The 24,598-nt window shown below is 35.8% G+C and overlaps 1 protein-coding gene across 1 annotated transcript in view; it reads left to right on the top strand.

The window, feature by feature from the left end:
• IL1RAPL1 (interleukin 1 receptor accessory protein like 1) overlaps positions 1-24,598 on the top strand; it is a 1,395,449-nt gene that overhangs the window by 209,320 nt on the left and 1,161,531 nt on the right. The window contains exon 2 of the mRNA XM_003917532.5: positions 3,980-4,085. Coding sequence (XP_003917581.2) covers positions 4,004-4,085 — 82 coding nt within the window. The 5' untranslated portion in view covers positions 3,980-4,003. The remainder of the gene's footprint in view (positions 1-3,979; positions 4,086-24,598) is intronic.

The following is a 24,598-nucleotide window of genomic DNA, read 5'->3' as shown; positions in this document are numbered from 1 at the left end:
AGATGAAATACTTCATCCCCTGGACGCCCTTTCCTTTGACTTCACCACACCCAGCCTGGAGCAGAATTAATTGATTCCTTCCTCTACTCTCTAAGCACATTATACTGAATAAATGGCAACAGGGCTAGTCTAATTAAATAGGTAAGCATTTGTTTCCTTTATTGGTCTGTGAGCCTTTTTGATTAGACTCCATTGCATTGTCTTTGTGTCCCCACTGCATCATAGCAAAACGTCTTGGACCTAGTATATGCTCAAAAAGGGTTTATCAAATGATGAGTTTGAATATCAAAATTGAACTGCATATAATGGCAACCATATCCAGTCTTTCATTTGTTTATTTTTTTCCAGCTAGCATTCATTGAGCATTGCAAATAAAAAGTTGCCTAAAACTCACATTTACCCTTCAGGGCCTTCCTGTCAAGTAGAAAGCTGGTATACACAGAAAACTTCATAGGGAAAGAATGTGGATATTAATAGTATTAATTAATTAGTACTTACAATAATAAAAATAATAACAATTAACTGCAATAACAACAATAAAAACAGAAGCTTTGCCTGTAATCCCAGCACTTTGGGAGGCCAAGGCAGGAAGATCACCTGAGGTCAGGAGTTCAAGACAAGCCTGGCCAACATAGTGAAACTCTACTAAAAATAAAAAAAATAGCTGAGTGTGGTGGCGGGCACCTGTAATCCCAGCTACTTGGGAGGCTGAAAGAGGAGAATCATTTGAACCCGGGAGGTGGCGGTTGCAGTGAGCGGAGGTCACACCACTGCACTCCAGCCTGAGTGACAGAGAGAGACTCCGTCTCAAAATCAAACAAACAAACAAAAATCCTGGAAACTTTGATTTGTCTTTCACTGTGCCAGTCCTGTTCTAAGCACTATGCTATATGTACTATTATAATACTTATTTTGCAAAAGAAGAAACTAGTCACAGAGAGGTTATTTGTTCCAAATCACAGTTGATAGGCGGCAAAGCTGGGATATATAGACTTTCTGCTCTTAACCATTGTGATATGCTCATTCTGTGTAAGGTTTAGTAGGGTTTATGTGAAGCCAAATGGTGAATGGGATTGACAGGCAACAGGCAAGTCGTTTCAGGTCCATTTATCCAGAAATTAAGGCCTCTTGAAATTAGTTCACCAGTAGTGTAAGCAATAAGAAAATATGTGAGAAGCTCACTAAACGATTATGTACAGTTTGTATTGCTATTTCTGGGTACAAATTTTGATTATGCAACGAGGATAGCAAAGCTTGTATTCTGTGGCTAGATATATTTAATCTGTTTTTCAATTTAAGACACAATAAACTTCCTCAAAGAAGTTTGTAAAAAGATTATTATAGATTGACCAAAATGTTAAGTCTGTGAAATTTTATGGATTTCTTTTTGTGTTCCCTAATACACAAAATTTCAAGAGATTCAATTAAGCATCTTGATATTACCAAATTGATGCTTTCCATACCAATTAATTTTAAGAAATAGAATTGCAAACTAGCCTGTATGCTTTATAGAAATGAAATGAGTAAGGAAATAGTATTTTGAACAGGAGTAAAGTAGTAAGATACTTAAGCTGAAAGGTCTTGTGATGTATAGTTGATGTATAGTTGGGTCCTGGAGTTTCTTGGGCAGTGCTGATTAAACTCACACAAAGAGGAACTGATTCTCACAGCTAACTTGAAGGCTGAAGACGTCAACTTGAAGATTTCCTGCAGCTCCAGTTAGTGTGGTGGCTGGGAAATGGGATTCGGGTTTTAGGAATGCATGACTCAGATTTGTACTGTAATGTGGCAGTTCATCAGATGTGTCTGATGAATCAGCTTTTTGGATTAGGTTTCATTTATGTCTTTATGTAAACTTAAGGTCTTTGGATAGAAAACTTACGGAGATTATCATCCCTTAAAGGTGCTGCCATTAAAATAGATTATTTTCCATGCTATTTTACACATCCACTGATTTTCTGAATAAAATGATGGTGACACCTTGCCACAAGTGAATGGATTTTGCTTTTGTTTTGTGAATTAAATTGTGTTTTAACAGACTTATTAATGTGAGTAAATTAACCAATTAAAACCATTCAGAAGTATCTGAATGAGGCTCTGGGACAATGCAAAATATGATAGTTTTGGCTTTCTCCTCTTTAATACAGTTGTAGTGATTGAAAGCTGGATATGATCAGTCCTCAAATGTCTTGCAAAGAAACTTGTGCTGTCTTAAGTTTACAATATATTTGAACTGTGTTCTGATTTGCCACTTTCTGAGACTCAGTCTCTCAGCTCTACTATCTCAGTCTTATACAAAAAGAAAAGAAGCAGAGAGTAGAATGGTGGTTGCCAGGGGCTGGGACAGGATGGCGAAAAATGGGGATATGTTGGTCAGAGGGTACAAAGTTGCAGATATACCATGAGTACATTCTGGGGATCTAATGTACAGCATGTTGACTATAGTTAATGATACTACATTGTATACTTAAAATTTGTTGAGGGTAGATATTAAGTCTTACCACACACAAAAATATAGCAACTATGTCAGTTGAAGTATGTGTTAGCTATCTTTATTGTGATAATCATTTCACAGTGTATATGCCTATCAAAACACATTGTACATTTTAAACATATCCAACTTTGTGAATTATATCTCAATGAAGCTGAGACACAGAAGGATGATTTTCTGAGGAAGACAATGTTCATTTATTTAATTTCAAATGAAATGTTTCTCCTTTAGAAATCCAAACACACTGTGTTAGTGTCCCTTCTGATATCCCTCTGCAAGCCTTATAATAGAAATAAATGATTTTTTGGTAGCTTCATTGAGTGTTGTTTCTTCTTCTTCTTTTTCCTTCTTCTTCCTTTGTTGCTCAGTCTGGAGTACAGTAACACAATCTCAGCTCACTGCAGCCTTGACCTCCCAGGCTCAAGCCATCCTCGTACATCAGCCTCCCAAGCACCTGGGCCTACAGGTGCACTCCATCACACCCAGCTATTTTTTTTTTTTTTTTTTTTTTTTGTAGTGATGGGGGTTTTGCCATGTTGCCCAGGCTGGTCTCAAACTCCTGGGCTCAAGGGATCTGCCTGCTTCAGCCTCCCAAAGTGCTGGGATTACAGTCATGAGTCACTGTGCCTGGCCAGAATATACATTCTTTTAATAAAAACAAAAGGCTTAAAATTATCTTAAAGTATCTTTTAGAGGTTTTTGAAAGACAATTATAAAATCATGATTAAATATTTTGAGGCATACAGTTTATGATTTAATCTCTTGGAAAGAATGACACTGAATAAAACCACATTCTATTGCAGCATGGAATGTTAAAAATGTCAGTTTGGATGATTTATATTAAGATAAATTGTTGGTGAAATAATTCTTTTGAAGGGATTGTTTCCACTTATTTAAATACAACTAGGGAGTTTAAGTAAAAAATCCAAAACCTCAAGTTAACATAAGATTTTTTTTTTTTTTTTTTGAGACGGAGTCTCGCTGTGTCGCCCAGGCTGGAGTGCAGTGGCGCGATCTCGGCTCACTGCAAGCTCCGCCTCCTGGGTTCACGCCATTCTCCCGCCTCAGCCTCCGAGTAGCTGGGACTACAGGCGCCCGCCACCTCGCCCGGCTATTTTTTTGTATTTTTAGTAGAGACGGGGTTTCACCATGTTAGCCAGGATGGTCTCGATCTCCTGACCTCGTGATCCACCCACCTCGGCCTCCCAAAGTGCTGGGATTACAGGCTTGAGCCACCGCGCCCGGCCAACATAAGATTTTAAAGCATTTTGGGGGTGAGGGCTATGGAGGCATAATTTTGGTATTACTGGTTTCGATTTAACTTAGGAACCACAACATATGGGACAATATAATAGAAATCCTGGTTATATTCTTTCCTTTTGTGTAATTCATTGCACCAATCGTGTTTGATCAAAGTTATGAAACTCATAATATTGCTATCTATTTTTAAAGCATGCATGTTTTTCTTCTTTTTAATCTGTGCTTTAGGGAACAGCCTTTAAGAGCTGGAAGATGAAAGCTCCGATTCCACACTTGATTCTCTTATACGCTACTTTTACTCAGAGTTTGAAGGTTGTGACCAAAAGAGGCTCCGGTAAGCAGTATTCCTCTATTTTTTACTTGTTTTTATAGCTTTAAGTGATAGTGCTACATTTACACATGTGCCATTTGGGGAAAAGTTGAGAATGATCAGTTATCCATATGGTGGAGATATTGTAGATATTATGAGTAAATAGGTGGAGCACACTCATAGGGAATTAGAAAAGTCAGAGTGGATTTAAAAGAATGTGGCTTATTTTGTTAATTACTATGAATTGGCATGGATTCAATAGCAAAACCTTGTATTTAGGCTTCATTTTGTGGTAGGATTTTAAGTATTCTTATATAAACAGTGTTATTTAATTTTTTGCATGGAAATACTATTGTATCTTTGATGTTAACTTTTATTGTTACCATTTTGGTGTCAGCTATGCTTAGGGAAGATTCTTTTCAGGGTTGTACTCCAGCTGATTTGATGAATTGCTTGGAAGTATATAAAGAAAACACTAGTGTTATTGAAGAAAATATCATGAGGAAGCACTAATATTTTAATAGGAAATATAGAGGTAAAGTAGAAGGGTAATGAAAGGAACTACTAAATAGATTAATGTTGGCATTTGTGAAAAACTACATGTTATCAGGCATCTTGGTTTGTGGTGGACTGTTGATACTTCAATTGTGTGGAACAATTGAATAAATACCATTATCAATGTGAAGTTGTATCTTGTCTAGTAAGTCACTAATAATATAAAGCTTTCCCATGCTCACACTATGTGGAGTCACATAAGTTTTGAAGTTATAGCTTTTAGGCATAAAGGAAGAAGAAGGGTATTGTGTTTTGTTGCTAGAATTAGAATGTATTGTCTGTTAGTTCCAGAGAGACTGTGGGAAAAAGAAGATGAGATAATGTACAAGAGGTTGCAGTGTTGTGATATAAGCAATTGCATGGACAAAAGCATCTTTGGAATTCAGAAAGGAAAGGGAATGAAAGGGCTGAGATGGGGCTGTGAAGCAACCATCTTAACCATGAGGTTAAAAGGCTTCAAACTCACTTTGATTGTATACCGAAAAAGCTCACATGCAGGGGAAATAGGGAGCAGCTCTGCTCTCGTGAGCCCCTTCTGGGGATAAAGTCTGGGGGGAAATTGGGGAGGGCATTGTGCATGGAAAAAGGTTTGGTGCGTGGTTGAAAGTTAAAAAAAAATACTGAGCCTGTTGGTTCTAGCATATTTGGTTATTATACAGCTGTTGTATCTGCCACTGATGTGGTTATAGGCAATGTGAAAAAATACTGTTTCTATGTCTACACATTATTTCATCTCTCCTTCTCAGTGGATCTTTTGAATGAGATAAAACCCTAGGGCAAGATTATGATGTAGTGGTTTATGTAATTCGAATGGGTTAATGGGAAATAACATATATCTTGATTTCTTTAATTGTACTATGCTCAAGTACAATTGAGCATAAGCAAGAGAGTTACAGTAGGTAGAAAGGGGAGTAAATAGTGATGAAAGCCGATAATTTTTACAACAATGATATGTTTTCTGGGATATAAATTTACATTAAAATCACTTAACATAGGTATTTGAGATAGTAGCTATATAGAAGAGAAACACTCATTTGTACAAGTATTATAACAAAATGACAATAGTTTATCCAAAATGGAAATATTGATTAATTCTTTAAAACTTTATTTTTCTGGTTATTACCACTAATTATATAAAATCTGTTTTTTTCAGTTCTTCCTGTGTATGTCAGATCTATGATTGATTTATTCAAATAGAAATGTAACTCCTTTTTAATCATAAAGTAATGGTAATAGGTCCATTCTATATAACCTCTAATTTGGGGGCAAGAAATTTTATCAAACTGAGACTTACTTTGTGTGTTTGAGAAGCATGAGAGCAGAGCTAGAAACATGGGGCCGTTGGAAAATGCAAATTTAATATAAATGCAAATATTAGAATGTCTCAAAAATCTATGTTAAGTGATTTTAATATAAATTTCTATTCTAGAAAGCATCATTGTTGTAAAAATTGTCTGCTCTAAAGGCTTGAGAAAACTCAGGAATCTGTCTCAAATTCAGTTTTATTTCAGTTTTGTAATTATTTTAGAAGAATGGTAATAAGATGCTGTGCTAAGTTAAGCAGAAGTTCTGAGACCTTTCTCTCTTCAATGTATGAATGCAGTTGTCACATAATTATATAATACCTTCTAAACCAAATGTGTTTTCTATATTACAATGTAAAAATGACAAGGCAGGTACTGGGATTTTGCAGCATGCCTGATTTGTTTACTTTTCTATATGATGTAAATTAACACACCTTCCCCTAGTGTCTATATTAAGATCCAGATGAATGGAAGCTTGTTTGTTTGTTTGACTTTTAGATATTAAGTGGGCACTTTGGGAAGGAATATTATTATTCTCTCCATATACTTTCATAGCTTGGACTTATTTCAGCTGATGTCTGTTCCCGTGGCATCTTTGTTTGAGGGAAGCAGATATGTAGCTTACTGAATAGTGTCATTACTGATCTCCATACATCAAGTAGAAGAGGAGTGTACTTGGCATTTTTTCCTTAAAAGATGGATGGCTCAATCTTCACACCCAGCCCAACCTATAAAACCAGCAGCACCGTGGCCAGGGGATAAAAATCAATTTTTGATGTTTGATTTTGCGTATTAATCAAGAGGGCTTCTTATCTTTCTTCTTTCGTCTTATCATTTAATTCTCTTTTGATTCTTTATTTTATTCATCTTTTTGAAAGGTCAATAAACATGACTAACAACCCAATGCTTTTCATGTGTCTTTTACTAGAATATTATTTTTAGTTCACTGTGACCACTAGAAAACCAGAACTAGATATTTTAATAATTAGGAACATATACAATATTATATTACACAGAGAAATATTGATTTTTTATGGCATGCTAATTTTGTATCGTGTTTACTTTAGATTAACACATATTGTCATTCCATAAAAATTTAAAAGTAGATATTTGTTTCTCATTAACAGAACTAATTTGAAAGCAATAGGAGCTCTTATTACACAAGCTGGAAATGCATTATTTTTATCACATTGGCTTACACTCCCATCACTATTAATTTAAAGAACAGATTTAATATAATAAGGCAGTTATGTCATTATAACATCCTTGATTAAAATATTCAAATGCAACTTTATAACGTTTTGTTTTAAATATCACTTTAAATATGTACAATATGTTATGACAACTGAGGACTATATCTGGTCTCTCAGGTAATGTCCTAAAGTTGTGCCTACATTTAGAATCAATACTTTTAATATCTATAGAAGCAGATATTCAGCGTTCGTTACACAATAGATTTTATCCTGGGACAATTTCATACCTATTTGTTTAGTTTTTATAAGTAGCACTTGATGAAGGAGGCTAAGACGACCAATATTGCCAATCCCCCTCAAGCGTGTGAAATATTATAGCAATTCAGTAAGTAAACATCTCAGTTGCTGTCATTTTTAGAATTCTGGAAAAAAAAACACACATGTAAAGCAAATGCTTGCTTGGAGAAACTTTGTCTCTCAACCATTTGAGAAATTTAGCTTTACATTCTTGTCTGTTGGTCCCTTTTTTCCTTCATTCCTTCCTCCCTTCTTTCCCTTTTTGTTCTTTCCTTCCTTCCTTCCTCTCTTCCTTCTCCTCTGTTTGTATATTTATCTGCAAATAAAAAGAATTTTTTTTTTCATATTTCCGCTGCGTCTTGGTAGGACTTTTCAAACTATAAAAATATTATTATTACTTTGTCTGCATGGTTAAAGTATTTGACATGGTCCATCTTTAAAAGGCCATTCAAAGAGGTTAGCATAGTCTCTGTTAATAATAGCTATTCTTAAATATATACATTCTAAAATGGTGTGTAAGAAAATCTGGAGTAAGATTTGGGAGTAGGGAAATAGTATAAATGGTTGAAGGACTGTTATGGACAAAGTATAGCTGTAGCACTTTGGGGGGACTAAAGTGTGAGTTGTAATTTGCCTGAAAAGTTTGGGATATTGAAGAAAAATGAAGCTAGAGGGGTCTGGATGTAGAAATTAGGTAATACAAGGGGTTCCATGATGTTTTTCTCTCAAAAACGTACTCAGAATATAAGATGGTGAGTGCAAGGACCACAATTAATATATGTTTATAATCTCTACAGTGCCAAATATGCTGTTTCAGAGTCAGGGTTCAAGGAAATGTCTTAATGTATTAATGACTGCATAAATGGTTGAGTGAGTGGTTTTAATATTCAGGGTTACATCAGTGAGGATGCTACAGGACCAAAACGATATTAGAAAGATAAAGGTAAAATTAAATAGAGGCATTTAAGAAAAATGATTTTTTTCTTAAAGAGCAATCAGTATAATGTATAATGTGAGGCTACTGAAGCAAAAATCTCAGAATAAGCAATATCTAGGACATGATAAGGATTTAGATGAAGACAATGAACCTTTACAAATGGGGAATGTTTTCATGGGCTTAAGATGCAGTTCAAAATCTGTTAAAGGGTAAGGAAAATGATTCTTCAAGTATTTTTCTATTGGAATTCTACTACATTTAGTGCTGCTTTAAAGAAGTACTAATGTCATTGTGCTGAAGTTTTGAGTTTAATGGTATTGTTCCATTGTGGCCATTATGAAAAGGCTGTGGCTCATGATTAGTAATACAGGATAAATAAGCAAGTGACTTCAGTATAGAAAAAGTATTCACAGTTATTACAGCATATGGAGAAGAGTAAGTGGCTGCATTACCAAAAAGCACATGTTATTTTAGGAGGGATTTAAACTATATAAAAGCTCCCCAAAGCAGCCAACTATTAGAGAGTAAAAGGGTTACCACAGGGAGTTGATCTTCTTTTCATTCTAGAACCAGACAGGGGACACCTGTTTGTGTAAAATGATTTAGATGCAATTCTTCTTGACAGCAAGAGGAAGACAAGCCTCAAGAGGTTTTCCTAAACTTGTGACTCTAGGTCCAAAAAATTTATAAAAGGTAAGAGTAGTGAAATAACCAAAGACACAGTTTCAGTTCTAATTTTTGTGTTGTTACGTATGGATATTCATTTAAGTAAAAGAAATTATGCTACTGTGTAAAGAAAGTGAGATTTAACTGAATAGGAATGAGAAAGTCTAGTGGGGGTACTTCCATCTCATGTCAATGTGATTTATGTGCAACAGCTCTCTTGAGCATTCCCGTAAGTCAATGAGCTTAATTTCACATGATTAAGAGACAACCTAGTCCCCCAGCATCCGCCTTTTATTATGTTACCATGTGTTTATTCTCAGTTTGTCAAATATGTCAAAAAAGATAAGGTGTTTCTCCTTATTTTCCTTTGGGGTAGCTTATAAGACCAAACTTCTGGGGCTTTGTTTCTTTACCTTTTGAAGGTAACAAAAAAGCACTTTAATTTTTTCTCAGAAACAAAAATTCTCCTATTTATTGTACTTCTTTCAAATTTTGAAATTAGATCTAGAGTAATTTTAATATGCCTTTGAAATTATGTCCTTCAATAAAATAATAAGTCTAACAAAAATGGAACTTGCACCTAACAAACAAAATAAAATTAGCCAATATCTTTGTTTAGTTGTATCTATGTTCTATTATACCTATATTCTGTTATACGTGTGAATTTCCCCACAAACTTAGCCATTCAGTTTCAGTTGTCAGTATAATTTTATATAGAGTTGACATAGATGAATGCCAATTGTGGAAAATGATGCCTGCTTCATGGTGAGTTAAGGATAAAAGGCAATATGAATGAATCTTCCAAGTTGACTAAGACTTCAATGAGGAGGAGAATATTCCAAGTTAATAAGTATAGTATTCCAAGTTATTCCATCTTATTAACTTGGAATTCCAACTAATTAACTTGGAATATTATTATTGGTAGTAGTATTACTATTCCAACTTATTAACTTGGAATATTATTACTTAATAAGTAATAATATTCAAAGTATTACAAGTGTATAAGTGTGGTACTATGTTATGAGGGTAAAAAATAATATATTGTTCTATATATTTGATGGGAGAGGTGAGGGATAGAGGGAAGCAATATAGAAGCTAGCAAATGGTAGGCAATTTAAGTTTTGTTAGAGAAATGATGTTCGTGTTGGTACATTTTCATGCTGCTGATAAAGACATACCTGAGACTGGGCAATTTACAAAAGAAAGAGGTTTCATTGGACTTTCCATATGACTGGGGAAGCCCCACAATCATGGCGGAAGGCAAGGAGGAGCAAGTCATGTCTTACATGGATGGTAGCAGGCAAAAAGAGAGCTTGTGCAGGGAAATTCCCATTTTAAAAACCATCAGATCTTGTGAAACTCATTCACTATCATGAGAACAGTGCAGGAAAGATCTGACTCCATAATTTAATCACCTCCCACTGGGTTCCTCCCATGACAGGTGCGAATTGTGGGAGTTACAGTTTAAGGTGAGATTTGGGCGGGGACACAGCCAAACCATTTCATTCCACCCCTGGCCCCTCCCAGGTCTCATGTCCTCACATTTCAAAGCCAATCATGCCATCACAACAGTCCCCAAAAGTCTTAACTCATTTCAGCATTAACTCAAAAGTCCACAGTCCAATGTCTCATTTGAGACAAGTCAAGTCCCTTCAGCCTATGAGCCTATAAGATCAAAAACAAGTTAGTTACTTCCTAGATACAACGGGGGTACAAGCATTGAGTAAATACAGCCGTTCCAAATGGGAGAAATTGGCCAAAGCAAAGGGACTACAGGCCCCATGCAAGTCTGAAATCTAGCAGGGCAGTCAAATTTTAAAGCTTCAAAATGATCTCTTTTGACTCCATGTCTTGCACATCTGGGTCGTGCTGATGGAAGAGGTGGGTTCCTATGGTCTTGGCAGCTCTACCCCCATGGCTTTGCAGGGTACAACCTCCCTCCCAGCTGCTTTCATGGGCTAGAGTTGAGAGTCTGTGGCTTTTCCAGGCACACAATGCAAGCTGTTGGTGGGTCTACCATTCTGGGATCTTGAGGACGGTGGCCCCCTTCTTATAGCTCCACTAGGTGGTGCCCCAGGAGGGACTCTGTATGGGGGCTCTGGCCCCACATTTCCCTTCTGCACTGCCCTAGCAAAGATTCTCCACGAGAGCCCCACCCTTACAGCAAACTTCTGCCTGGGTATCCAGGCATTTCTATAAGTCTTCTGAAATTTAGGTGGAGGTCACCAAACCTCAATTCTTGACTTCTGTGTACTGGGAGGCTCAACACCATGTGGAAGCCACCAAGGTTTGGGGCTTGTACCCTCTGAAGCAACAGCCTGAGCTCTGTGTTGGCCCCTTTCAGCCACAGCTGGAGCAGCTGGGACATAGGGCACCAGGTCCCTAGACCGCACACAGCAGGAGGACCCTGGGCCTGGCCCATGAAATCACATTTTCTTCCTCAACCTCTGGGCCTATGATGGCGGGGGACTGCTTTGAAAACCTCTGACATACCCTGGAAACATTTTCCCCACTGTCTTGGGGATTAACATTCGGTTCCTCATTACTTATGCAAATTTCTGCAGCCAGCTTGAATTTCTCCTCAGAAAATAGGATTTTCTTTTCTATCACATTGTCAGGCTGCAAATTTTCCGAACTTTTATGCTCTGCTTCCCTCATAAAACTGAATGCCTTTAACAGCACCCAAGTCACCTCTTGAATACTTTACTGCTTAGAAATTTCTTCCGCTGGATACCCTAAATCATCCCTCTCAAGTTCAAAGTTCTACAAATCTCTAGGGCAGGGGCAAAATGCTGCCAGTCTCTTTGCTAAAACATAAGAAGAGTCACTTCTGCTCCAGTTCCCAACAAGTTCCTCATTTCCATCTGAGAACACCTTAGCCTGGACCTTTTTGTTAATACCACTATCAGCATTTTTGTCAAAGCCATTCAACAAGTCTCTAGGAAGTTCTAAACTTACCCACATTTTCCTGTCTTCTTCTGAATCCTCCAAACTGTTCCAACCTCTGCCTGTTACCTGGTTCCAAAGTCGCTTCCACATTTTCGGGTATCTTTTCAGCAGTGCCCTACTCCTGGTACCAATTTACTGTATTAGCCTGTTTTCATGCTGCTGCTAAGGACATACTTGAGACCAGGAAGAAAAAACACGTTTAATTGGACTTATAGTTCCACATGGCTGGGGAAGCCTTAAAATCGTGGCGGAAGGCAAGGAATATGTCACATCTTATGTGATGGCAGCAGGCAAGAGAGAGCTTATGCAGGGAAATTCCCATTTTTAAACCCATCAGATCTCATGCGACTCATTCACTATCACAAGAACAGTGCAGGAAAGACCCATCCCCATAATTCAGTCACTTCCCACTGAGTTCCTCCCATGACAGGTGGGAATTGTGGGAGTTACAATTCAAGATGAGATTTGGGTAGGGAGACAGCCAAACCATATCAATGTTTATCGCAGAGATCACACACAGGCATTCACTGCTAGGACCAGAGGATTAACCCCTGATCCCTGGGTGGTCAACTATAGGCTTTCACATGATCCATAAGGTGGCTTGGAAATAAAGGACACTGGTGTATCAGTATCCTACTGATGTTTTAACAAATTGCTATAAACATAGTGGCTTAAAGCAACACAAATTTATTATCTTGTAGTTCTTGAGGTTCTTCATAATCACATCTCCTCTGACTCTGACCCTTCTACCTCTCTCTTTCCCTTATAAGGGCCTTCATTATTATATTGGGCATCCTTAGGTAACCCAGGACAATCATTCCATCTTAAAATCATGAATTTAATCAAATTGGAAAGGTACCTTTTGCCATGTAATATAACATAGTCATACGCTTTAGGGATGAGGCAGTAGACATCTTTCTAGAGAGCATTATTTGGCTTACTGCAACTGGCAGTTAGCCAATTCAAATACACTGTCTGTTGAAGGCTTTGAAGACTAGAGAAAGAATAGTCAGCCGGGAGCCAGATGGGAATGGAAGAGAAAGAACAGGGAAGTTGAAAACTTTTGCTGAAGGGCCTATGTAATCCATGGTGCATGATAAAGGGTGCAGTGGGTTTGTAGCAAAAGAAGAAAAGGGAAAGAAAACAGGGCAGAGGGAAAGGAAGGAAGAGAGGCGGAAAGAGAAAGAGGAAACTGATACTAGTGACGCTTTGGATCTTAAGAATGTTTTAAGATTCATCTGCACTCCACACATATACTTTCAAAAATACCCCATTTTCTCTGTGGTAGACTAAGGACGTCTGTGTTCCTTTCAACAAAATAATACCTGACCTGAAAAATGATTTCCAGATGTAAAGTAATAGCAGTGAGAATAGTGAAGACAGGAGAGAGAGCAATTTTAAAGTTAGACTCAATTGAAATAGATGATCAATTAGATGTGAGAGGATATAAAGAAAGAGGGAAAGAAAAACATTCTGTAATGAGAGGATTGGGATACCATCCATCATATTAAAGGTCCTCAAAACACAGAAACTTGAAACAACTACTTATTGAAAGAAAATAGTAAGGTCTTTGTGACTACGATGAAGCCCCAAATGTAGATTGAGGATAGAATATGAAGAATTTTGGATATCTTGCAAGGGATTTTGGATTTTATCTTGAGAATAAAATATTTTCGCTGAGATATTTAATAACTTTGCAAATCCCTTTAGTAGAAAATTCAGTCTGGGTGGTTGGGCCTCTGATTTGATAGATCTGTTCATTATGGTGTCTTCTCTACACCATAAAGATGAAACTTCTTGCTTTGTATATGATGGTGTTACCCACATTTATGAGTCCATCAGTAAAGCTGCCTTTACAGAGAAGGGAAGACACACAATCAAGCTATGTAGGATCACACATGAAAATGGCATGGTCACACCTGATTTTTGACATGTTAACGCCCCCTGTAGAAAAGACTAGGGTGAGATTCCAGAATGACCAGTAAGGGACTCAATAAAATCATATTTACATATACTGAGGGCCTGAAAATCAATCAAAGGGACTGAAAATAAGTTTCTGAAGAATATATAGGATCTGGTAAGTGTTTGGACATGAATCGTGAAATAATTCGAGGAGAAGTTACATTGATGGTGTCACTAATTACAGAGAGAAGATCAATGGCAGTTTTTGCGGGGAGAGGGGATGAAATGAGGTCAATTTGGAACATACGAGCTGTGGTAGTCACTGGAAATATTGAGCTAATGGATTTATTGGTCTGGAATTGTGCTTGTTTCCTGTGGCTTCTGTAACAAATTGCCACAAACTGGGTGACTTAAAACAATAAAATTTGTCCTCTCACAGTTCTGGAGGCCAGAAGCCTGAAATCAAAGTATAAGCAGGGCCACACTTCTTCTGAAGGCTCTGTGATAAAATCCTTCTTCGCCTCTTCCACCTTCTGGTGGCTTTAGTTTTCCTTGGGTTGTGTCCGCTACCATCTTCACATGGCCTTCTTCTCTGTGTCTTTAATCTCCTTCTGCTTTCCTCTTATAAGGACACCTGTCATTGGATTTAGGATCCACTTGGAAAATCCAACATGATCTCTTTTTGAGATCTGTAACCTTAATTCCATCCACAAAGATTCTTTATCCAAATAAATTCATATATTCACAGGTCTCAGTGGGCATATCTTTTGGGGGACCACTGTTCACACTGCAAATGTCAAGCAAGAGGTATGGAGTTTGAAATTGCCCTCATATTGAGAGCAACATGATGGAATGAGATTATTCAGGGAAAACATGCAGAGAGACAAGAGGAAAAGAAAAGGGAAAGGGAGAGGATCAAGGATTCCATGGAACACTAGCCCTGAAGAGGCTGGCAGAGAAAGAGCAGCCAGTCAGGGAAGGAGACTAAGGGGAAGCTAAGAGAGGAAGAAAGAGACCTTACTTGTTTTGGTTACTGCAAACCAAGAGTGGAGAAAGTTTCAAAATGAAAGAGTGATAGTGTTAAATTCTTTGGAAAGTTGTGTCAGATAACTGAAAATACGTCATTAAATCAAATTTCAGGAAAATGTAGGGGTGGAGAGACAAGGGAGTCTAAAAGAAGTTGATGTCAGGTTTTTAAAAAGTATGTATTGTGCAAAATCAGTATATTAAAGGGCCTTTGTATATTAGAGGGATTTTATTTTATTTTTATTTATTTATTTATTTTGAGACGGAGTCTCGCCCTGTCGTCCAGGCTGGAGTGCAATGGTGTGATCTCGGCTCACTGCAACCTCCGCCTCCAGAGTTCAAATGATTCCCTACCTCAGCCTCCTGAGTAGCTGAGATTACAGGCACGTGCCACCACGCCCAGCTGATTTTTGTATTTTTAGTATAGATGGGGTTTCACTATGTTGACCAGGCTGGTCGCAAACTCCTGAGCTCGTTCAAACTCCTAGCCTCGTAATCCGCCTGCCTTGGCTTCCCAAAGTGCTGGGATTGCAGGTGTGAGCCACCACACCCGACCACTGATTTTACTTTTTAAAGTTTGTTTAACTCTTTAGAAATTATGCTTTTTCTATTTAGTTAAAACAAGTATAAAACTTGTGGTCATCCATGCTAATGAAAAGAATTGCATTATACTACAGATAACATTTTTTTTCCAATCAAAAACTTCTGTTACCACGAATTGAAATATGTTTTGCCATAGATAAACCTCCTGAAGGAAGGGTGATACTGATTTAATTTTCATTTTTTCATTTCATAGATACAGATATGAAAGACAGCTTACAAGTGTGTTATAATTTTCCATGGTTAATCTTCATGTTAACTATTGAAAGTTCCAGGAAAGGTCTACAGACAGCTGATATTTACACTCCAACTTTCATCTACAGTGATGATCACAAAAATAACATCTTTTTAGTTAATATATCAGAAGTGGCTTACATTAATCTGATGAGTATTATATTAGGTTGGTGCAAAAGTAATTGCAATTTTTGCCATTACTTTCAATGGCGAAAACTGCAATTAGTTTTGCACCTACCTTATAATACCCACAGCAGTGGAAATTAAGACATTTGGGTTTCAATCCAGCTCCTAACGAGCCTTGTTGATTGGGAACATGTCCCTGACTGAACCTGTCATGTTTTTGGTTTCCTTTTTCATAAAGTTTTGAACTACAACATCATCCATACAAATAATAGTTCATCTTTTTGTTCCTTTCACAAATATTTATTGAGCACTTTCAATGCATACTAAGTACACACCTGACACTTTTTTCTGTAACTTATTTTACATATTTGCAAATTGATCACACGTTTAAAAAGGCAGAGTTGGTGACCAGAGTACCCGAGGCCCATTGTTGGCTATATTTAACTTTATGCTATACAGTTGGAGCCAGCACTAAAGAGTGGAGGATGTTATTGGCTTGAAACAAAGTTTCTATTAAGAGAAAAAAAAATAGTTTTTCTTTCTTTTTAAACAGCACACAGTATATCATTAGAAGGCCCAATTAAAAATAAGATACTTTTCCTTGCATGTGGTGATGTGACTAGGTAAAATTTGGTTTGTCAGTTTAAAATACCAAACCATGTTTTAGTCTGTTTTTGCTTATTTAAGGCAAATTTCTTTTTGTAGAGTTATGGTCTCTTAAGACATCTATGCAAGACACCTTGCATGGGAAATGTTGCCTTAAGGCGATGACAGTGAATAACTTTGCCAAGTTTTAAAATCTCTGAGGGTTATATATAAATATTTCTTTAAAAAATGTCAGTGAGCCTCTTGTGAGTATTCTCAACTTTATTCAATTGTCATTTATGTTTTACTAACTGTACTAAAATATTTCCAAATTAGTTTTGCTACCTTGAGCTCAATAAAGTACTGCCATTGGCATCTTACTTTAAGTTCTTAAAGCATATTCCACTTATTTTGTATTCCAAATACTATGTTGTAAATGGTAAAGAAAAATTATTCTTATCAATGTGAGGAAAGATTTTCATACTCTGGTGAATTAATATTTTTCTGAAATATATGGTCATATCAGAAGAAATGCAAATATCTGAAAAGAGGATTCTTCCAATTTTTTCTATAAATATGTTCTATAAAGCAATTGTACTCTCCAATGCCATCTTGTGGCTTTTTAGGATTGATGAAAATGCAGTAATAAACACAGAACACAGAGAGAAATAAACATGGGAAGAAAACTTTTCATGAATTATTGCTCAGTGATTATTTGATCTCAATACTTTTCAAACATTTATTTTCTCTAATGTATTGCCTTAGGTTTTATAAAGAGTATATATATTTCTCCTATATTTTGGTACATTTTTATAATAGAAATGTTCATTGAGATCTTTCAAGGAGATAAAAATACCATATTTTTATGATCTTAGCATCATGTCCATTTGTAGCCCTGTATTACCAGAATTTAAATTATTTTGACAAGTGCATTCATATTATAGACTTATTAAAAATCCTCTTTTAATACATTGCTGTCATTAAGGTCTTGTCATTTTAGTAATTCAGGTGTCAAAAGGAGGAAAAGTCTTTAAAGATTTTAGTTGCTCACTAATATAAATAAGAGCTGCTGAGAAGAATATGGAAGTGAAGATCATGTGTGGATAGATGTGTGCTTCACGAGTTAGCTTTTCCTGCTGGTCTATTGGACTGGCCCTGGAATAGGAGATGGGAGGGCCTAGGTAGAATCGAGCTAAATGGAAAGCATTAGTCATCAGGCAAAGTTACCTTGAAAAAGCAATTACTTTTATCTGCATATCCCAAAGAATGAAGATCAAGAGGAATTATTGGTCGGCAATTTTTTTTTTTTTTTTAAAGTGAAAAATTTTCAAAGGGTCTTACCTGTTATAAATGCTTTTTCAAACGAAAGGCATATAATACACCTTCCACACATGAAAATATTAACATGCTACCAATGTTTTCAAACTTCGATAATACTTTTCCAGTTATGAGTACTCATATAAAATATGTACAATTGTACTTGATTACATTTCTTTCTTTTAGGATTTTATGCATGGAAACTACTTCATCTTGTTAAAGGACAAAGTAACAGGTTGTGTACACCAATGTTAACAAGCATTTGTTGAATTCCTAATATATACCAAGTGCTTGATAACATTGATTCACATCAGCTATGTCTGGGCATAAAAAAGGTTAAAATATTAGATATTTGTTTGTAGAAACTTGCCTTTTGTATTCTTTGTTTAAAAAACAAACTTATGGAAAATTTTATTAATAGAAACCAATGCAGTATGATTTATCTTTATTAATTTGATCATTCTTAGTTTTCTATACCTATGAATCATATCCTGAAAATTGTTTATGTAATTTCCTCATAACTTTGCTGATATTTTTAGAAGCATATGGAGTGCTTATTTTTGTAACTGCATGCCTTTTTATAAAATCCGTGTTTCTGTCATATCTTTGGAACTGGTGGTGCTATAGGCATTGTCCTTTCATATTCGCTAGTCAGTTCTAGTTTATTCTTTGTATTTAGCAAATGTTTTCAGACAAAACATACTGTAAACAAGTGACTGGACTGAATTCTCTGGGGGATTAAAAAAGATGAACAATCTACCACCTCTGCTATTAAATACCTTGCAAAAAATAAGTGATATGAGATCTCATACATGTATATTACTTTCCTATTGTAGTTGTAACAAATCACCACAAATTTAGTGTCTGAAAACAACACAAATTTATTATCTTATGGTGCTTAAGGTCAGAAGTTCTAAAATCGAGGTATCAGCAGGGATGCATTCCTTTAGGAGGCTCCAGGGAAGAATCTGTTTTCTTGCTTTTCCCAGCTTCTAGAAACCACCTGTATTACTTGTCTTGTTGCTCCTTCCTGAACTCAAAATCATCAGCATAGCATCTTCCAATCTCTCTAACCTTTACTTGTACTGTCACATCTCCTTCTTTGACTCTGACTTTCCTGCCTCCCTCTTGTAAATATTCTTTTGATTACATTGGGCCCTCCACCTTAATCCAGAATAATCTCTCCATCTCATGATCCTTAACTTAATCACACCTTCTAGGTTCCTTTTGCCACTTAAGGTAGCAGTCACAGGTTCTAGGAATTAAGACATGGACATCTTTGGAGAGTTCATCAACAGATCACAGTGGTATAGTAGAGTAGCTTTTACATAAAATAGTTTGATATGGATGGAATACATATATATCGGGGCACAGGACAGAAGAAGTGATGGGGGAGTGTCAGGAGAAAAGGTGGAAAAAGATAGATGGGAGCCATATCACAAGGACTTTGTATGACATGACAGGAAATGCTAATATTATACTCTAGGAAGTCAGGAACCATTGGAGAAATTGAAGCAGAACTTAGCAGGAATAACCTGACCGGATAGATTGGAAAGAGCTCTAAGACAAGAGCGTGGGAAATGAGGCCAATAGTCCAGGTAAGAAAGTCATGAATTGAGCCAGTAACAGCAACAATAAAAGAAAGAGAGATTGATTTGGTTGCTAGTAAAAACTGGAAGTAATAAAAACTAGCGGGTGATTGTACAATGAAGAGAGGGAGGTGGAAGGTAATTCCAGCTGCTCTTATTAAGGTAAAAATTCTGTTGAGAATTAGTAGCTAATGTTATATTTCTAGTCTATATTTTTCCTGGTCAAATACATTTTTGGGTTTTTCAAAATGATGTATCTTTTGCGGTATGGATTTTGACTGACAAATTAAATTGTACATCTTAAATAAAAATCTGGGTTTGGGTCCACTGTAGAGTTCTTTCAAATGTCTTCTACCTTTGTGCCTATAATGAAGAATTATATCAATGGGTCTTGCCTTGATAATTTCAGTGAAAAACTTCAAGTTAACACAGGGAGAAGCTTTTTATTTTTTTAAGGTGTCAGGCTTCTTTTAATATGTAGTGCTAAATTATGGTATACCTACATGCATACACACACATGTGTACATGTATCCACTCAAATATACACACAGTTAACTATTAATTCACAAAACACACTTTTATTGCGGCTCTCCGGTATGCCAGTTGCTGAGGACTCAAAAACATTAAGAATATGTGATTGTTGCATTTTAAAATATCTACGTTTTATTTACCTAACTAAATAGTATAAGCTCACTGAGTATAAAAGTATCTTTATCCTTTTTTATATGTATACATATATGTGTATATATATAAATATCTTTTATAATCACTGTGCTTAGAAGAGTCATTGCATAATCAGCACTCAGTACATCTTTGTATTTCATTTCTGGATTTAAGAACACTGACAAATCTCATCACAGCACTCTCTATTTTCCTGTGGCAGTGTACATGCATGTCATAACTCTTCTCTGATACCAGAAACTCCTTGAGTAATGATCTTTATATAGTTTAAGGTCATTACTGAGGCTTTACACATAGCATTCTTTGACCAATTTTTACATAAGCAAATGAATAATTTTAGCTTCCATGAAATGAATAGTTTCATTAGAGTTTACATTTCTCTGAAAAGGAGGAATTAAAGCTTTATTTTTAGCTGCCAGGGTGACCTGACCATTCATGGTTAGTGTGTATAATCCCCTGCCGAAATTGTAATAGCTGAAGCTGAAAGCACTGAGACTACACTGGAAAGTGAATCTTGAGATGGCATTTCTTCTTTAGCTCCCAAGGGCAAATTTTCAGTTACTTTGTTATAATAGGAATTGTGCAGCTTTTGCCTCCTTCTTATCTTTGGGAGATTTTGTCATATCTGTACATATGTAGGTCATTCCATGAAGGAGGAGTAGATACGCAAAAGGACTCCTGCAAAGAAGGGTGGCTGGAAGGAGTAAGGCATTAGCCAAAGCAACTGCTGAATGTCTCCATGTTTCTCAAAACGGATCATAGCAAACCCTAGGAATGCTGGTGAATAGAAGTGGCCTACAACATTGAGGGTGTTTTATTTTATTTCAGAACGTAAATTAGTTCAATTTGGCAACTTGCACATTCATTCTGCCACTCTGTAACAGACATGCTGCTCTGCAATGAACAGTGGTGACTTACTGTTTATTTCAAAGGCATGTTTTTGCTTTCTTTGGGAGACCTGCTTGGTTTGTTTTGTTCAATTTTTAATGATACATGATTTTATTTTAAATTTCTTTGGAAACTGCTTTGTATCCTATGGTTTCCGGCTTCCTATGAATTGAGAGGAGGTTATTACCTTCTAAGTTTTCAATTAGGAAAACAAAGCAAGTTTGGAAGCTCTTTTGGGACCTTGTAAACCCTCTCAAAGCATGTTCTGAATGACACAGTTTTTGTGCAACCAGCTCTAATTGTCTAAGATGAGACTATCTTCAGAAGCTAATTGGAGAGTGTCTCATTCTGCAGCATGTATGGAGTCAGCAGAATAGTAATTTTACTTTTTTGGGTTGTTTTTCCTTTTTGTTGTTGTTATTTTGTTTGGTCCATACTTCTTTTCAGTATCTAGTATTTTAAGATAAATCTTTCTAAATTTAAAATTACTTATCTCCAATGATAAGGCTTAGGATTTCCATATAGACCCTTCTCAAACTCTGCGTAATAATGTTCCTAAATCCTCAACCATTCTTTAGACCTTATATAGAATTAGTAAGCCTTTGATGGATTTGTATTCTCTTTTGCTTTACCTGGATGTGGTATTAAATTCTGTTTCAATTTTAAGGTTTGTGTTCTGAATTACAGCTGGTAGGTACAGAATAGTATTTATCACATTTTCTTTCTTATGATCACCACCTGAGTGATTATGGTGTTGACATATTCTGAATTAGACAAGAACATATGCTCAACTAAATTGATGCCTTACATAGAAACTTGCATATAATGAATTTCATTTGTGCAGTTATTTTAATTTTTGATTACCCTTTTTGGTTTTAGTTTTATGTTTTCTTATGCTCCTCTAAAGCTGTTCCATCATGACTTAAAGACTAAGACTTCTCTGAAACTTGGAAATATATTATGCAGATCTCATAATTATCCTAACTAGAAGCCAGGTTCAATATAATTAAGGAAAAATATTTAAACTTTATAGATGTATGCCATTTGTTCTCCTATTCATCCTACATTTGATTTTTTGTTTATAGTCTTTAATAAGTGGGGAAAACAGAATTACACTGACACCTTTTGGATTTAATTGGAAGGTTTTCAGAAAAGCTCTTTTGGGTCAGACTATCTCTTCTATAAATGTTCTAGTGATGACTGATGACTCTACAAGAAAACTGCATCAAATGGAAGGTAGAAGAGGAATCCCAAGTAGGAGGCAGCTGAGAATACAGAGTAGGAGAAGCTTCTGAGGCAGTGTTAAGTAATATTTAAGGACAGAGTAGAGACTTGTGTCTTCCTCCCTCTTCTTTCTGTGTCCAAGGCTACACTTTGCCATTATATAATTTTGACATCAAATAAAACCAGTTTTCCTCACAGTAGAATGAGGCAGGTATTATGAAGAAAAGGATGGGAAATGTCAATGGATTAATGGCTTAACTCAAACACGTTTCTGTTGTGAAGTAACCTTGAGACAAAGTTTAAGACTGGGGAAAATAACATTAAAATCAGATGTTTTGAGTTAAGAAAAACATCTACATGCTGTTTGAAATCATTTTAAATGGGAACGCTTAGTTTATGCTACCATGTGGTTATACCACACCATCTGTAAATTAGTGTTCAATGACAAATTATTAAAACTTATACGTTCAAACTCATGGTTAATTTTAATCTAGATGCCTAAACCTCTGGGAATTACAACCATATAAAACTGAACTCAACTTGCATTAATACATGAAAAGTTAATGAGAAACTGTTTTCCTGTGTATATGAATATAAATGCATGTTTTTTCTATGTCATGTAGATAATTTATACATTCTTTACATGTTTTATGGGATTATGTAGTTACATATTTATATGTTATAATACTTGAATTGGAATGGGTATTAAACAAGACATAGGCTTTTAATATGAAAATATTAATATGCTTTAATATGAATAAGTTAAATATTTTTGAAAAACAAGTTAGGTATTCATTGGCAGCTTATAAATATGAAACGTTTTAAATTTATACTTTAGCCAAAAAGAGGTTACATTACTGTTTGCAGTTATTATTTTTAGAAGAAGGAGGGTATTTATTTTTCTAGTATTGTTGCTTTTTTTCCCAGCATTTTTGGTTCACTGGGTAAAATGCTTTTACTTGGTGCTGTTTTTGTACCAAGTACACTGTTATTTTACACATTGTAAATTATTATCTCAATGGTTTAGCATTTAAGGCTAAACCCTTAAGTAAGAGGTGTCTTTCTTTAAGGAAAATATTTGGAAACGTACAAATGAAAAGAGTAAATCTATTTTTTGTCAGGTTGTCCAAACTCTTCTTAGGATCTTAGAGCTAGTATTTGCTTTTTTAATGGCTGTTTGGGGTGTGTTTAATTTAACAAGAATATGCCAGGGATTTATTAAACTATATAAGACAGTTCATTTCTTCAAAAAGTAGCTCTAGTAATTTTATTTTTCATTTAATACCCATTGTTGAATGGTACATATAATATTTTGAGTTGTCTACTGTGTGATACCTACTATTCTAGGAACTTAGGATAAAATGATAGATGCATTTCTCATGAAGAGTACAGCCTAGTGGGCTTAAATAAGGTAATTTCATAAAAATTCATGCTATGAATAACATAAAACAAGTTAGCATGATAGTGATTGGCAAAGCTAGTTACTTCAGATAGGGAGGTCTCTTTGCAAAGATATCATTTGAGTTGAGACTTGACTCTGAAAAAAGAGCCCATTAAGTGAGAACATGGGAAAAGCTCATTCCAAGCAGGATAGTGAGTGCCAAAGATATGCAGCAGTAGCAAACAAGACACATTTAAGAAATAGACACTTGATCTTAGCCAAAAGGCCGAGAAGCGATGCCCATAAATGGATCCGTAGAATCAGAGGGAATGATGGATCAATACATGCTGTGAAAGTCTTAATAATTTTCCATGAGAGGAAACACAGCCATAATCAGAAAATTTGAAAACTCTACTGATAATGTGATACATGATGTCAGTAGGACGTCTTTTGTGAATGCTTAATTTTAATTGATAATTATGATGATGAGGTTAACAATGTTTTAGTGTGGTTAAAGTGTAATACCAATAGATAGTAAAGATAACTTAACCCTAGTATGTAAATGCGCTTAATAAAGAAATGGTTTGATTTAAAAAAAAAAAAAAAAAAAAAAAAAAGAAATAGAAAGGTGGTCATTATGGATGACATGTAGTGACGAAGAATCATGCAGTGAGTCAAATTGTAAAGTTTTCAAAGGGTGGAGAGCAATGATTGGAGGAATAAAATGGAAGGAAATGTTGGATAATTAGCCGTGGCCCCCTAGGTCATGGTTTAGAGTGTGCATTTTATTCTCAGTGTAATGGGAAACCATTGGAATCTAGCAAATGGAAGACTGAGTATATGATTTACATTTTTTCAAAGAATTTTTTTTGGGCTGTGGAGTAAGAAGCTATTTAAATCACCCTAGCAACAGATGACAGTTACTAGATCTTGAGTATTAAGTGGAAGATAGAGAGATAAAGACTGGTTTGGGTACAGTTTGGAAGTAAAACCAAATAGGACTTGATGGCATACTGGATATAGGGGATGAGGAATATGTAAGGGATATATGACATATAAAGAAGCACAGATGACTTCTAAGTT

This window comes from Papio anubis, chromosome X (assembly GCF_008728515.1).
Source record: "Papio anubis isolate 15944 chromosome X, Panubis1.0, whole genome shotgun sequence".
NCBI lineage: Eukaryota > Metazoa > Chordata > Mammalia > Primates > Cercopithecidae > Papio > Papio anubis.
This window is presented reverse-complemented; position numbering and strand designations above follow the sequence as displayed.